This window comes from Haliaeetus leucocephalus, unplaced genomic scaffold, assembly GCF_000737465.1.
Source record: "Haliaeetus leucocephalus isolate CR32 unplaced genomic scaffold, Haliaeetus_leucocephalus-4.0 Scaffold228, whole genome shotgun sequence".
Taxonomy (NCBI): domain Eukaryota; kingdom Metazoa; phylum Chordata; class Aves; order Accipitriformes; family Accipitridae; genus Haliaeetus; species Haliaeetus leucocephalus.
The window spans coordinates 17,538,244-17,553,865 of NW_010972664.1; the positions used below are offsets into that span (position 1 = coordinate 17,538,244).

The 15,622-nt window shown below is 38.9% G+C and overlaps 1 protein-coding gene across 11 annotated transcripts in view; it reads right to left on the reverse strand.

The window, feature by feature from the left end:
- ATG3 (autophagy related 3) overlaps positions 1-15,496 on the reverse strand; it is a 28,628-nt gene extending 13,132 nt beyond the window's left edge. For 8 of the 11 annotated variants that reach the window (XM_010567391.1, XM_010567398.1, XM_010567396.1 and 5 more), the window contains exons 1-9: positions 15,331-15,496; positions 12,179-12,220; positions 8,889-8,938; positions 7,567-7,637; positions 5,685-5,792; positions 3,602-3,651; positions 1,537-1,618; positions 986-1,020; positions 55-210 (exon numbers count right to left, since the gene is read on the reverse strand). In XM_010567391.1, the coding sequence (XP_010565693.1) occupies positions 55-210; positions 986-1,020; positions 1,537-1,618; positions 3,602-3,651; positions 5,685-5,792; positions 7,567-7,637; positions 8,889-8,938; positions 12,179-12,220; positions 15,331-15,402 (666 nt within the window). In that variant the 5' untranslated portion in view covers positions 15,403-15,496. Of the gene's footprint in view, positions 1-54; positions 211-985; positions 1,021-1,536; positions 1,619-3,601; positions 3,652-5,684; positions 5,793-7,566; positions 7,638-8,888; positions 8,939-9,211; positions 9,409-12,178; positions 12,221-15,330 lie in introns of those variants that run through there. The other 3 variants (XM_010567393.1, XM_010567395.1, XM_010567399.1) reach the window with 3 other exon arrangements.
- Between the last annotated feature and the right edge of the window lie 126 nt (positions 15,497-15,622).

The following is a 15,622-nucleotide window of genomic DNA, read 5'->3' on the forward strand; positions in this document are numbered from 1 at the left end:
TGACACAGCGAATCTAATTTCACAGAAGTGGGAAAAACCCTAACATATCTATACCTCATCATATCCAAATAACCAGAGCCTTGGAGTTTGGTAATATTTGTCGTAAGTGATGTAGAGGTCATAAGTTCTAGTCTGTAGAATAGCATCTTCCCCTCCAACATCAACTTTAGCTTTGTTAGCTTCTACAATCTGTCTTGTGTCAAGCGTTGCCTGGTTCAAGGTAAAAATGACAACATTAGTATAGTCTTGTTCCAGTTCCCTCCTTTCCCATCCTAAGTAGTTACGTAAAGCTGTAAAACCGAAATTAATGTTCTTAAGTAAGCATTAAAAAACATATGCTTTTGGGTTTTGTTTTTACCTTTAAATTAGGAGTATCGGCTTCTCTCCCACCAAATGTTTTTTTGTTTTATTTTTGGTGTTTTTTTTTATTTTTTAAAAAAGGTCCGATTTCTTAAAGAACCATGCAACTACATTGTCACGTCCCCCTCCCTTCTTTCACCAATAATTTTTGAACCCAACAGACAATTCAAATGAAATTCAGAAGACAGAGGTCTCAGTTTATGCAGGTTCATTAAGACCTTAGCAGAGTACCACAAATAACGATGCCCTCTGTTTTCTCTCATGAGTCTGGTGCATCAATGTAATCTATTGAACCTATAAGCCACTCATCCTCCACATATAAGCCTCAAGAACAACCACTGCATTTTTTATCTCTTGCGAATACAGCACTGTGTGTAAGCAGACCGAAAAGGATAAGCAAAAAAAAAAAAGCAAAATTACTGTGATCAAAATCTTTGAAGACCTAAGAGTCAAGGTTACTGCAGCAGGTTGGCAGGAGACAAATCCATAGGAAACCAGGCTCACTGATCCCACTGCTCATAACAAGCTTGTTATGTCATCCATTTGTTATCACTATTTTTACTTTGCTTGTGCTCATATTGGTGATAAGCATTGTAACAGACAAGATAGAGAACTGTTCACTCACATCATCTGTCTCCAATAGCCCACTTTCTTCATACTCTGAAAAGAAGACCCATAAAATTCTGTGTTCAGCTTGTAGCTAGTCATCATATTTCTCATTCATAAACAACTCCTTTAAAACAATCTACTTGTATCTAAAGATGTTTTATTCAGGTAGACTTCCCAATCCCCAAACCACACTATACCTTTTTTAATACAAATTTGACCAAGCCTACAGTAAGTACATGATGAGCAACCCTTAAGTGGTTTTAAGTAGGCAGATTGAGTTTAAGTGCAGGTATGAAGCAGGAAGGAAGCTGTGCTAAATCCCTAATTTATACTTGCTTGGATCTGTTCTGCTATCCAAATTAATCTCCCAGTCACTAACGTTCACACAGGTTTCAGCACACAAGTTAGAGTAAACATGCATCAATAAGACCATACAAAAGATGATAAACAGCATATGCCTGCTGAATTTGTCAGCATGCATTCCATGAAGAGTAGTGTTCTCTTAGAGTGTACTGCTTTAGTTAAAGGCCTGAAATAAAGCATGTCCCACCCAATTTAAGGAAATACCTTCCATGTCTGCAGCTTCTCCTTCATCTTCCTCATCATCATCCTCACAAGACGCTGAAGGTTCTGGTATTTTTATATCATCCTTTAGAAGTTAAATTGAAAACACTGCTTTAAAGACTGCTGCATCTACACAGCCTAACAGCCCCAGAAAATTCAAGGTATAAGTCCAGTCAATACATACAGTGAACCAGAAACATAATTTCTGCAATGTTAAGGAAGACTATACTAAACTCAATTATTTGCTTATTAACCAGTCTTAATTTCAAAGTCCTAGTATGATGTTAAAAATCCGCTTAAAAAGTTCTCCTTTGACTTTGTAATCTGGAATGATTCAAGTCCTAAGCAAAGAAGAATAAGCATGGTGTTAAACAGCCCATAATTTCTTTTCAAAAAATCCACCTATCTCAAATGACAGGCAATGACTAAACAGCTATGTTTAGTACATGCAGGTTAAGATTTTGTGTGTCCTAACCCACAGCCAACTGTGCAGCAGTTTTCATAGAATCACAGAATATCTCAACTTGGAAGGGACCCATAAGGATGATCGAGTCCAAATCCCTGCTGCTCACAGGACTACCTAAAATTAAATCATATGACGAAGACCATCATCCAGTTCCATAACTGTTTTTAAAACACAGGAGTCCCAAAAGATATAACGTTTTGATATCGTTGTCTGAGGAAGCACAGTCCAACAGAAATGAATACAGTACAAGCCCTCAGCCAACTTTCTCTTTTGGGCATTGTGGGCCTACGCATAGCATTTGAACCCAACAGGATAATCCCAGTGAAATTCAGAAGAGGGAGGTCTTGATTTACACAGGTTTCATGAAGACTTTAAGAGAGTACTCCAAATAATGATTACAATTAGAGGCTGCTCTAATTGTAAGCATCAGGTGGCTGGTTTCCCCATTGAAAAAAACTCCAAATCAGTAAGAAACTAAGTTGTGAAGTGCTTTGGCAAACAGAACATTAGCAGAAAGAGGGTTGTTCTTCTGGATTGGACCTGTGGTCCACGAAATTAAGTACTGTACAACAAGCAAGTTTTTCTACATACAATATAAGTGAAGTCCAATTCATAACACACAACAGCAGTTATGAATCACAATAACTTTCTGCAAGTATTGTGTTTCACAGAAATAGTGATCACCTTTAAGTATTCGTTAGAGTGCTTCTTCCACCCTTATGTTACTGACTTGTGAAAAAGTGGTATTTTTACTATGTTCAGCACAGTCTCACTTGAAATACACGTACTTCACAGTTCATCATATCAATAGCATTCTGAGCTGTTTACAGTTGTGCGGTAGCATGCGGCAGCCTGTTCTCTTTCCTCCTAATTTTTAGAATCCAAAGTTTTGTGCTTGGATGGTTTAACAAACTCTCATAGCACACAGACACAACTCCACTTTAACAACCAACTCATCTTTAAAAGCATTTTGTGTCTCTGTGACTTTCTCCACATTTCTTAAACATGTTAACTAACTCATTTCCATTTCAAGTACTTCCACCTGTTCTGTTTCATGAGGACTTAAGTTTCAGATTTGGCTACTGCTGCAGAGTGACTTTTTGGAAACGTGTGCAGAAACTGATGACTCTGTAAGACATATATCTTTAAGCAGTTTTAGTACTTCTAAACTTGAGGGCACAAGCCTGTCGAACAGGACCAAATGCATTAAAAACTCTGCTTGCAGTATTAAAGATTACAAAGAAATACTTTACATCCCTACATAATTTTTCCATATAAAAATTTCTTTATGCTGGATCTCCAAAGATTTCTTGAGACACAACAGTGCACTATTACTGTAAACAGAATTTCATTCTCAGTTTGTAGAAGCCTGGCACAAGACATTCCAAAAAAGAACACTGCCTCAGTAAACACATAGTAATAAGGAGATGCACATACTTAGAATAATATCATGGGCTCTCTGAAGGTCAATGTATATCTGCAACACACCTAGTGACAAAGTATATTTTAATCTTTCACAGGCCGCACTAGATTGCTGCAGGTAAGACTTCTATTACCTTTAGGTCCTGTAATAAAGCAAGAGGAAAATTTAGAAACAAGTACCTTACTGTCTAGTGTGATCTCCTTAACTGCTTCTGTTGCACCCACTATACCTGTTAATTGAACAAGAATTTTGCATTAAAAAAGCTTGTTTCTTTGTTAAATAGTATAGAAAGAGGTTGAAAAGATTTCAGAAAGCAACGTATGACCTTTCAAAGCTAAATCTCACAACAATTTTGATATTTGAAGGGCTGTTTATTTGGTACTGGTAGCATGCTTGGGGCTGGACATCCATAAACAAACCATACCAGTAACATGGAGCACAACAGCACAGCTCTTGCACGTCATACAAATTTTGTTGATTGAACACTGCAAAGTAATTTGGATTTTTATTTTAAGGAATTTTTGCATAAAAGTGAGTTCAGGATAGGCATTCATGTCACAATAATGGAACTCAACTTCATGAGCAAGGCATGCGTTTATGAATATTTCTAAGCATCTTGAAAGCAAGGTGTTCATGACAAAGCATAATGTAGCAGAACACTCAATGCTTTTAGCCAAGAGGAAGTCAGAGTAAAAAACATGCCAAATCACAGTAGTATCAGCTCTTGAGTTCCTCCCCATTAGCCTTCTAGTTTTACTGCAGCTCTCACTCCGTACGCTTTGGGACACATGACAAGATTCTGCTTTGACACAGTATGTTTATCTAATTAACTCTTCAGCGGAAAATAAGTTACATCATTATGAGGAATGAACCTGGTATCAAGTAACTGTTCATCAGAAATAACTGTTTAAAGAAAAGGAATGCCAGTTGAACACTGCTTGGAAACAATGCAATTCTAGTGGCTGTGTGGTCATTTACATATGTTTTTTCCTACCAGAAAAAGTGGAGTTATAAAGGACATCTATACAGATGGGTGGAAACAGATTTTTTTTTTTTTTTAATCTCTTTTGACAGCATTTGGAGACCTGGCCAGGTCTAGTCAGAGTGTTACAGTTGTGCTACCACAGCATGGTGCCCAAACCAGTCAACACTAAAAAGAAAAACTTGGCAGAGGGGCCTATCCACAGCAGGGATGGAGAATGCATCCTTAATTCAAGGATATGACAAAGCTATGCCAAACGATTTCTTTGGTGTGGGGTGTTCAATTATGAACTGTGATAGATTTAAGAATCGCCAGTGACGAAAAATGTACATCTACAGAAATAAAAGGCATCTTCTCTCACCCTTTTTCTCCCCAGCCTGGCTGAACTGTTCAGAGAACTTCTTCCACATTACAGCAAAAATTTTACATCAAAAAGTAAAAACTGAGTGGAGTACCTTCTAGGTTTGGAAATGGTGGAGAAACCATCATTGAAAGATTTTATTAACTCACGATAGAACATCAAGAAAAAGACTAAAACTAATAAAACTGCCAATTCTTAGAAAAGAACAAAAGGATTTTTAAGAGGCTGTGCTAGAAAAGCTAACAAGATAGATTCATGTAAGCAGTAATTTTTAGACTTCTTTATAAACACAAGCTCATCTAAGGACTTAGTGTAAAAAAGGATCATCTCCCACACTCGTCTCTGTATTTAACAGTATTTTCTTTCTTTTTAGTGCCACCACCCCCCCGCCCTCCTTCACCCAGTGACCTCAGATACTAAAATAATATTCATTTTCTAATGATTCTCCCTTTTAGCTCAATCCAACAATTCAACAGAATGGGAAACTCTGAAATAATTAAGTCAGTTGAGGTCATCTTTATCTTAAAGATGTGCTTCACATGCAATCTTACGAAAAAAGAGAAATTTGCATATTCTTCAAACAACTAATTTAAACCAGCGTTCTCTTCGTAGGATCTCCTTACTAAGGAATGAGCTCATTTTTTAAAATAACTTCCTAGAACTTTAATAAAAGAATACTGAAATAATTTATTGTTAACACCTCTGAAAAGTAGCCTGTTTCTGGCATACACAGCCATACAGTTAAACACCTGAGCAGTCCTGTACCCATCAAGTGGGTAGCTGGCAACACAACTTATTTCTTCCAGATTAGATACTAGTACACAGTCATCTATATATAAGAAAGATTTTACCTTCTAAGAGTGGAAACTGAAAATCTTTCAGATTACCAATGCAAAGTCTGAAAAAAGACTTTGAATACCTGCATTGTGAAAAGTGTCTACCCATCCCCCATCACCATCATCTTCTTCTATAATTGCTTCCTGCTCATCCGAGTACTCCATCTGCTTACACCTTTTGTAGCATGGCACTGCAAAAAAATCGCAAAACAAAATGAATGCAGTCACTCCTATACAAAACCAGACTGGAGCAAGAAATTATCCTACAAGGCCTTCTGAAATGTGGCAGTCTCTCATACATCCTTATTTAAGGAATCCTAAAGGTATATTTCAATTGCAAAAGCATGAACTTAAAAAAAATGTTTATGTGCTGTACCAGATATTTTATTTCATGTACAGCACAACTCTTGCAGTGGCCTTAAAAGTTCATTCTTCTGTTACCCATTAGAGCACTTTCATCCACACTCTTGAGGATTAGAAAAGAATTAACTTCTCATTTGCTAACAACTGGAAACAACCTATTTGTTTTCTTCACATTGCTAAACAACTTTTAGTTTAACTACAACTTTGCCTGGCTTAGCATCAGTTTACTGAACTGATTTGTCTTCAGAATTCTGCTAAAAGTTTGCATTAGCTATTTATGTGATGTATTAGGTATGCTTAATTATAAATTAACATCTAGAAGTTTGGAAGAGATTAGTATTAATGTGTTATTTACAGTAACTACAATCATATGCGTTACAGAGCCATTCAAGTACAGATTCATACAAAGTGTTCAGAAAATAGTCAAAGAAAGAATGCAGATATGATTAAGGCAAAACAGGCATTATCCAACATCATAAACAAGGACTATGTTAAAAATGCTCCTTTTGTACTAATATGGAGAAAAAAAAAAACCTGCTGCATGAAGTGCAGAATTTGTAAATTGCCCTTAGACCTTTCAGAAAGGGAGGAGAGGGGTGTGAAAGTTACAGTGAAGAGAAGTTCTCCAAAGACTTCCAAAATGAGGTCTGTAGGACAGCTCCTGGCCTCCACCCATAGCCCACAACTTTTACTCAGGTGGTAGGCCAATGTGTCACCATCAGCAGGAAACACATTATTTTGAAATGTGATCTAGAAGAATCAGAGCAATGAGGGACCCTGGAAGTGGGGGCGGGGGGAGAGAAACAAAGTAGATCACCTGGCCATCCAGCCATCAGGACCATCTTAGGAAAGCCCATCCAACACTACTGTAAGCATTTTCACATGATAGTGCACTGCAAGACTCCAAAAGCCAACAAGCGAAATCCAAGTATAAAATGCAACCCACTGCAGGTAAAAATCTGCTCAGGCTGTTCTTAGTACTAAAGGTTCATCTAATGGCATTATCTTTGACACATTTTCATACAATATCTTCTGAGAAAACGATTTCCCCGTGGTTGTGCCAAGATGTTAGCCTTCTTATTCATTAAAAAGCTAGTCACCACAAGTATTATATATACACAACCATGAAGCTGATCAATATTTTATTTAAAACTGTATTTTATATTATTGTTATTGACAGGGATAGTGACATTAATTACTATCTGAAGTAGAAGTATCCGTGTCATTGTGAAAGACGTTTTGTGAACACTTCAATAGCCTGAGTTTTCCAAAAGAAACAGGAAAATAAACATTTTCCTTTTAGACACTGAATATGAGTTGACGGACAGGAGAAAGGAAAGACATACAAGGAGGTTTATAAAGTTTAAACTTCATTTCTACTTCACCAAGGCAAGCTGTATTACCAGTATAAAGCCCTGCTAACAACTGGTCTAAGGAAAAGATTTTAGATGTGCAGGAAAAACTTTTTAATATTGCAAAGCCAAAGCATCCAAAGTGCAAGATATTTGCTTCCCCTGTCAATACAGACAATCAGTAGAGTTGATAGCACAGTCAACCATGCTATCAATCCTAAGAATACTTATATTTAAACTTCAGCCTTACCATTTTTAGTTACCAAAAACTGTTTGTCTGTTGGCAGATAAGCCTTGACTTTTAGTTCTTCTCCTGAAGCCCTGTAAAATGAAGTGCACCATAAAAGATTGAGAATTTGATGATCTGCAAACAAAAGAACCCTTCTATTTTCAGTGTTTATCAGGAACATTTTATATACCTCTCTTGACCTATTCTCAGAATCTGTTTGCTATGCCTTTACTCTTCCCTATGCAAAGGCTTTGATATAGGTATGGGGTCAAAAAGGTTGGCCACCCCTAAACTATGGAGTTTGGATCAAAACTATTTTCTGCTTCAAAAACTACTTTCACTTTGAGATGGCCAAAGACAGGGTGACAGGACAATCTAGTCTATATGAAATTTTCTAGGATCAGCAACAACATAGTCCCAAATGTATGAAGAAAGCAACCTCAGAAAAAGCAAGAAATAGACCTCTATAAATATAAAACCTGCCCATAGTCACTACAGCTCAAGTAATCTTTGCCAAGTTCACATTACTCAAGCATTTGCTTTCACCTTCAGTGGTTTTTGGTTTGAAATAAGAGTAACATTCTAAATAGCCTGTTCCAAACTGCTGGCACATAGGCCAGACTCAACATCATGTTTTCTCTGAAGGAGACAGTAAAAGGGCAAGAAACAATGATTCAGGCACAGTAATTCCTCCTCCAGTAATTCACAGCCCAGTATAGAGCCAAGAACCTTGATGATACCAACTGCACAGACAATGCCCATCTAGGCACTAATTAGTTTTATAATGCAAGATACCAGTAAAACATGAGGAAGCACCCTATTTGCACCCTTATTGTACATAAAAGATAATGGATTTCCAAGGGCAAGCACTGCACAAAGTGATCTGATGTTGGCCAACTTGAACATATTTAATTAACAAATGCTTGCCTAAAATATACCAATTACAACTACTTCCTAGCAATTCCAGCTGCACATGCCTTTTGTATTTTCAATCACCAATCACCAGGACAAGCTCAGGGAGACATGCTGCTACTGCAGCTAAGCACTGAAAGCATTCACACTATGTACTTAGCTTATTTCCTCTAAAACTTTAGGAAAACAAACAAACAAACAAATCTCAACTACTGCTACACAGAGCAATAAGTCCTGCCTGACTTAAAGATCATAAAACCATCACAAAACCAGCAGAAGTTCTACTGGAAGAGTCCATGTACTGTTCTGAAATGAGACAACTGTATAGTTACTGTTGTGAAATGAGACAACTGTATAGTTGCATCCAATGGAAACACATCAAAGCATGGGTAGGGATGCTAGTTTTCTGTAATTCTTTTGATTTTACTTACCATTGCCAAGTAGGACAGTGGTGAACTAAGTGATCTCCAGCTGCAACAAACTGTTAAGGCAGGAAAAAAATTAAAGTACTGTTAAATATGGCATAAGGAAACAATTTCCAATTTTTCTCAATATTAATATTTCAGTTGCACATTCCTTTGATAGATTAACTGTGTAAGTAGTAACTGTTTATATCGGTTTGATGCTTTATTTTAACTCTGTATCTCAGCTAACCATGAAAACACAAAGACTAAATTGACTTCACCTGGAGGAAATGCATGCTAAGCACAACAGCAAATTCAGATAAAGTTTAAAAAACTGTGATATTACCTACCAGTCCTGTAACAAGCAAAACAGTTTCTAGATCCAGTAACATTGTTTACTCTGTGATGAAGAAACTTTTTATTTGCCACTCTTCAAAGTTTTACAAAGACAATGAAGAGCTTAATGTAAAAAAACCCTTAATTCTCTTTCAGTGTTCAAAACAATTTTGCAGCAAGAAAAGTGAGACTGACATAAATTCATTGAATCAGTGAGAGAACTGGAACAGAGGAATAAGCAGTATGCATTTTAAGTAATGACCATCACTATAATCATTCACCACTGATGTTAACTAAATATGGATAACCAATCAGTACACTGAAAAACTTATAAAGTTTTTTTCTGAAGAAACAGCTTTTTAAAATCTTCACTCTACTTGTTTTTAGTATCAGAAATAAAGGATTTTATAAAATTACATCATTATTGCAAAGCAATATTGGAAAACTCATGCTGGACTTGTGTACAAACTCAAAATTCACCCAGCAAAGTCTAACCCACTGGACTTACTTTTTGTACACATAAATTAAGGCAAGCCTGCACGTTAGAAGAGTGATTTGTGTGGTCTTTGCACCAGTGACTTTTGAAAATGAGGTACACACCTATTGCTACAGCTGTTTTCTTGCCTTAAAATGCCAGTTTATAAAAAGGTACTTCCTACTTGAACAGAAGCTATAATAGAATGACACAACAGGCTTGCAGTGTGTCAGCCATTTTCTCACCACGTCCTCCAAAGCGAGGCATATCAGCGTAGTGGAAAACACCACAACACGCACTGCATATGGATTAACAGATTTAATCTCTGCAAAACTGCTTTCTTTCACCCATTTTTCAACAAAACTCTCTAGCAAAACTGAAATCTTCACTTTAAAGAAAACAGCAATCCCTCCTAATACACATGGAAATTTTAAAACTCATTACCCTTTACATAATAACAACACATGAAACTCCAGAATTATTTAAAATTCTCCATTCAAGGAACTGGAACACTGTTTGTGGCACCAGTGTTAAAATACATTATTAAAGATGAAAAAAATTTAAAGTGTTCTTTGTGGGTCTAGCAGATACAAAAAACTAAAACAATACTTAAAATTCCATTTGCATTCTCTTCAGCTTAGGCAGCAACATTATCTAGCTGCTTTCACTTTCTATTTCTCAAGCGCTAATGCTATCTCATACCTAAATCAATATTGCAAAAGTGACAAGAGATCAATTTTAGGACATCTTATTTCTACTCCTGGAAAGAATGATTTTTAAGGTTTTCCTGTACTTACATATCAAATGAAAACAGGCGTTATCTTTCTGAGGTATTAACTAGTAACAACTCATGACAGGCAAGAATTTGTTGCAATTAAATCAAGTACACAGATATATGAAAAGAGGGAGTAGGTGTTGAGTTTGATTAATAAGTCATCTTTAGCCTTATCACTAATTGATTCATCTTCAGAAGCAAGCCACAGGAACCCCAGAAAGTCTGTAAAACAGTCAGCGTCTCAGACTAAAACACAGTTGAATTGAGATTCATTACCCAAGAAATCCAAACTCATTCGAAGATAACATCCTAGCATCATTATCCATGAGCGTCGATTCTTCTTGAGTAATCATTACTATATAAGACCAAAATCATCAGGGAAGAAGGAAGACTGTCAAAGGGACAATCAGCAGATCCATGCTCCAGTCTCATCTAAACTTAACAAAACAATACTCTTGCCGTATAATTGTTTCCCTTGACTAGTGCTTTGAAGAATCCAATTTATTCATCCTGTCAGCATCTAACTTTAAACAGACAATACATACTATTCACATTCTTACTGGTGTTTAAATGCTGCAAACTGTTTAATGTAACATAGTGTGGCTCTTGCTACGTTCTATAGATGGTACCTTTTCTACTACAAAGTTTTCTCCCATAGATCAAGAAGGGATTAAGCATTAGTAGAACATTCGTCTAGACTTTCTCTGTTATACTTGTTTTATATATAAATATATCACTATGTAATATATAAACATTTATATACACACACATATATGCATGGTTATCAGAACAGCAGAACATCATGTTGCTAAGCCTGTTCTTCTGACCAGCACTCTTCTGGATCATAGAAACCACAAGTGCTTTCTTGCCATGCAACGTAGCAGAAAAATGCCAGGTACCAACGTTAGGAAAAATGCTTTTGTCCACATTATCTACCTGCGTCAGTCATCATTTGTTCCACCTTTTTCCATCCCATCTTCACATTTGTGCATTCTGTCTCATTTTTCTTTCATTCTACCTAACAGTCTTAACATTTTTTTCTCATACCTCTGTAAAGACAATGTATTTTCAGAACAGTAGCACTTTAATATGAGAAAAAGCAGAATGGGCAAGTCAAAATAGCACTGCACAGTGTTTTTACTATTCTAGAAAAAATCCTGTTTGTTTCTTTTCACAGCAGACTCCTTAAAAAACTACAACTGCTTGGCAGCATTCCAAAATACAACCAGCCTGAAGTGGTCTATAGTGAAGAAGAAGGAAAAAATAATAATCATTAGATAGTTGGTGTGGACAAACACATGTAATTGTTTAGCCAGAGCCTTGGAAGGAATCAAAATTGAGGTAAGCAAAGACTGTTCCCAAAATACAAGTTCCCTTTTGAGTTGCTTAGGGGAAAGACTTCTGAAATAAATATATTCCTGTTTTAGTTTTGAACTCCCATGACAAATGGAGCTGTTGGCCCAGCATGAGCTTCCTTACAAGCTTTTCATGACATAATACAGGAAAAAAGCAGCCCACATTCAGATGTCAAGTGCCATCTCAAGAGGAATTCTGTTGATCTACTGCATCTGTAGAGTAAAAAAGCCATTGAGAACTTCCACTTCATGGAAATTGTTTCAAGAAGTAACAATTAGTTGGCAAAGACATGAACTGTTCAAGATGAACATGGTCATTTTTGAGTAAAATTTATCATTACTTTCAAAATGTATTTCAAAGTTTCTAAATACTTACTTCTTCAGGTGTAATTACTCCAGTTTCTTTAAACTTGGACTCCTGCAATAAAGAAAGTTTAGAAATTTTGAGAACTTGTGACAAACCAAAGTACCCCACCTTACCAGTAAGAAAAACATCTGCTCTACTTTTGTCTTGGAACTAGCTCTGTCCACAGAGATCTGTGAATCAGCTTGGAGGCAACTTCTGCCAGAGCTGATAGGCAGCTTACTTCCATATTCTATAATGTAAGGCTCAACAAAATTACTTGTTGCAGAATGTGGGGTATTATAAAAAAAGATCACATATTTGAAATAATTTTTTTTGCTACAGCCAATTATATCATCAATGAAGAAAAGATCCCCGGCACTCAGTATTACATTTGCCAGTAAGAGACAGAAAACCAGCTGGAATCAGTGATTCTCACAGTCAGGACTTTGGGACTGTTCTAGGCACTGACCAGCACTGCAATGCATCAATATGAGGCTTTGCAGTTAAGAAAGGTCATGAAATGAATGACCAAACCGACTTTTCTCTGTGGTAGGAAAAGTTATGTAGAAAGACTTAGTTAGTTAACTTTTTTTAATACCCATTTCTGTGCCTTCATTATGCAACCCATGGAAACAGTTTCGATTTTCTCATATTGTCATTTTTTTAATGGATGAAAGAATAGATGGCGAGCAGCAACATGATTTAGTTCTGTATGGAGAAATGAAGTACTTTTGCATTAAGGACATTTATGAAGTTTAAAGATACAACATTTTTTAGCGTATTCAAATCTAGAGTAAGTGTATTTTGTTTCAGACTTCTGTTCTGTTTTTTTCTTCAGAAAAGTCTCAAGCACCAAGTAAACCTAGTGTTCCCCAGCAATAGAGCTATCTAAGAATGGCTTTTGAAAAAGAATACAATTTCAACCATGGCATAGCTCACTTTTCAAGTTTTTGCATCATCAATTACTGCATAACTTCTTGCCCTAAAGAACTCATAATTTTTTTCTATCAAGACTAAAAGCAGCAACTCAAAAGTACCTCACTTTTGGTTACAACTTCACCTTATTAAATCATTAAAGAAAACCAGCCACCCCTTAACTTTGTTATTCTTGATGCTTCACCCTGGTGCATGCTATCACCTGTGCTATGTAAAAGGAAACAAGCACACCTGTTTCATACAATACTGATTATTTCCTTTCTCCCTCACTTCTAAAGAAGAGACATTTAAGAACAAGATTAAGATAAGCAAAACAGCAGCTGTACAAACACCATAGCATCACTATATGCTAGTTAACAGAAATCAAAGAAACTCAAACAACGCTAATTTAGCAATTTGGATTGCTGTAAAACTGGGAATTCTCAATAACACATTATGCAACACCACAGTGGAGACAACTTGCTATTTAACCTCAAAATGAACTATAAGTAGTAGGCAACATGCACAAACTTGCATTTCTGGAATTACATAAGGAAAATATGTAAAATAACCATCCTCTGTTCCCTGAAGGTAAATAGTTCACTTTTTCACCTCTGTACATTCTGTGGTGTGTAAGCTAGTAAGAGACACAGGTCTAGTTTCTTTCTGAAGTTACCAAGTTGGAGCATTTATTTCAACCCCTTGCAAAGGGAACATATACACATAATATTATCACCTCGCATTTGTGGGAGGGTCTACTCCTGCCTCCTCCCAATAGTACATCTGGGCACAAGAATTCCTCTGCTATTGCACCAGCTGTGCAACAGCAACTGTACTATGGTAAACAAGTCAGTTCACCTTTCCACACCACAACTTCACTGCAGCCCATAGATGTCACATTGGTGGGCAACTCTAGAAAGGTCTACTATCCAGGCAAGAGCATACTATATACCACAGAGGGACAGGTTCAATTAATAATTGAGTATCACTGTCTTCTGCCTGAAGATGTAAGCCGCAGAGTACAAGGCACATAGAAGGTCACACCATAAAACCACAGGCAGAGAGGCTGCTGTCATAAACAATTACAGTAGAATTATTTTTTCAAAAACATGGAAAAATGTGAAAGAATGGCTGACAAGTTAACACATCAAGTTGGGTTTTACATGAAAAAGTATTCATAAATAGAAGGCAGAAGATGGGGTGTAGCCTAACAACTGCAGAAAACCACTTACAATTTGTTTCTACCTGAATAAGCAGTAACAGGAACTGTAACAGATGTGCTGCCCACCTTTACAAGCAGACTGTTACAATTTGCTCTCAAGAACCAAACACCCCATTTCTACTATTCGCAGTTACTTTAGCACATAGAGGCTTCTATTAATATAGTAACGCTGATACAGAAATAAGCCACACTACATAACTTTACACCTGCTCACATCATGAAGATGTGACTAGGTGTTTTTTCTGTCAGCTGAGGGAAGCTGCACTCTTACCCAAAGAACCATTGCAACACATTCCTGAAACCGGGCTTAAGCCTACCAGTACACAAACACCTTTGGGTTTCCATTCCTGGTCACACAATCAGTTAAAGTTTAGCCACTTTAATAGAAAACAGCAACAAATAAGTTACTCCTCCAGCAGTAGGACCAGCGACACCTGGGCTTCGAAGGCCCGCACCTCCGAGGTGAATGCTCCCACCTCTAACAGCACAGGAGCTCCAACCCGGCTTCCCTCCATCCTGTACACCCCGGTGCGGGCCGAGGGCCGAGGGCTTTGCCGTCGCAAGGCTGCCCCAGCACAGCCTCCCCCTGAGGCGTGAGGGAGCACCGCGCCCTCGGAGACCCTCCGCCGGCTGCGGAAAACCACCGCAACGACGGAGTTCCTCGGACCCGGACGACAAACGAAGCCGCGGCCACCGGTCGGCTTCCGGGAAGGCGGAGCGACTCCCGGCCGCCGCTCACACCCCACCGGGGCGGCAGGAAAAAAATGCCCGCGCAGGCGGGAGCGGCGGTAAGGAGCCGCCAGCGGGCGGGCAGCGGCCGCACTGCGGGCGACACCCCGGATGGGGCGGAGGGGGTGGGGGGGGAAGGGGCCGGGGCCGCTCCGTCGGCACCCGCGACCCCGGCGGCTGAGGGCTCCGCGGCCGCCCCGCCGCAAAAAGGGCGGGCGCGTCCCCCCGACCGGTAACGGCTCCAGCGCCTCAGGCAGCGCGCGCCTCCCGTCACTGCACCCCGCCCCCGCCGCCAGGCTCCCGCGCGGACCGGCACCTTGAGCACGGGGGTGAGGTACTCGGCCACCTCCAGGGCCTTCCCCTTCACCGTGTTGATGACGTTCTGCATGCTGCCGGCGGGCCCCGCGAGGAGGACGACCGCCTCCCCCGCCCCTCGGCCAACGATCTCCGCGGCGGCGGCGGCGGCCCCGGGCAGCACCGCCTCCCCGCCGGTCACGTGACACATGGTCTTCCCCCCCCCCCGCCCTTCCCTGCGCTCTTCCCGCCCACTCCATGTCGCACACGCGTGACGACACACAGGCTCTCACCGCCGCGTACGCGCCCGCCCC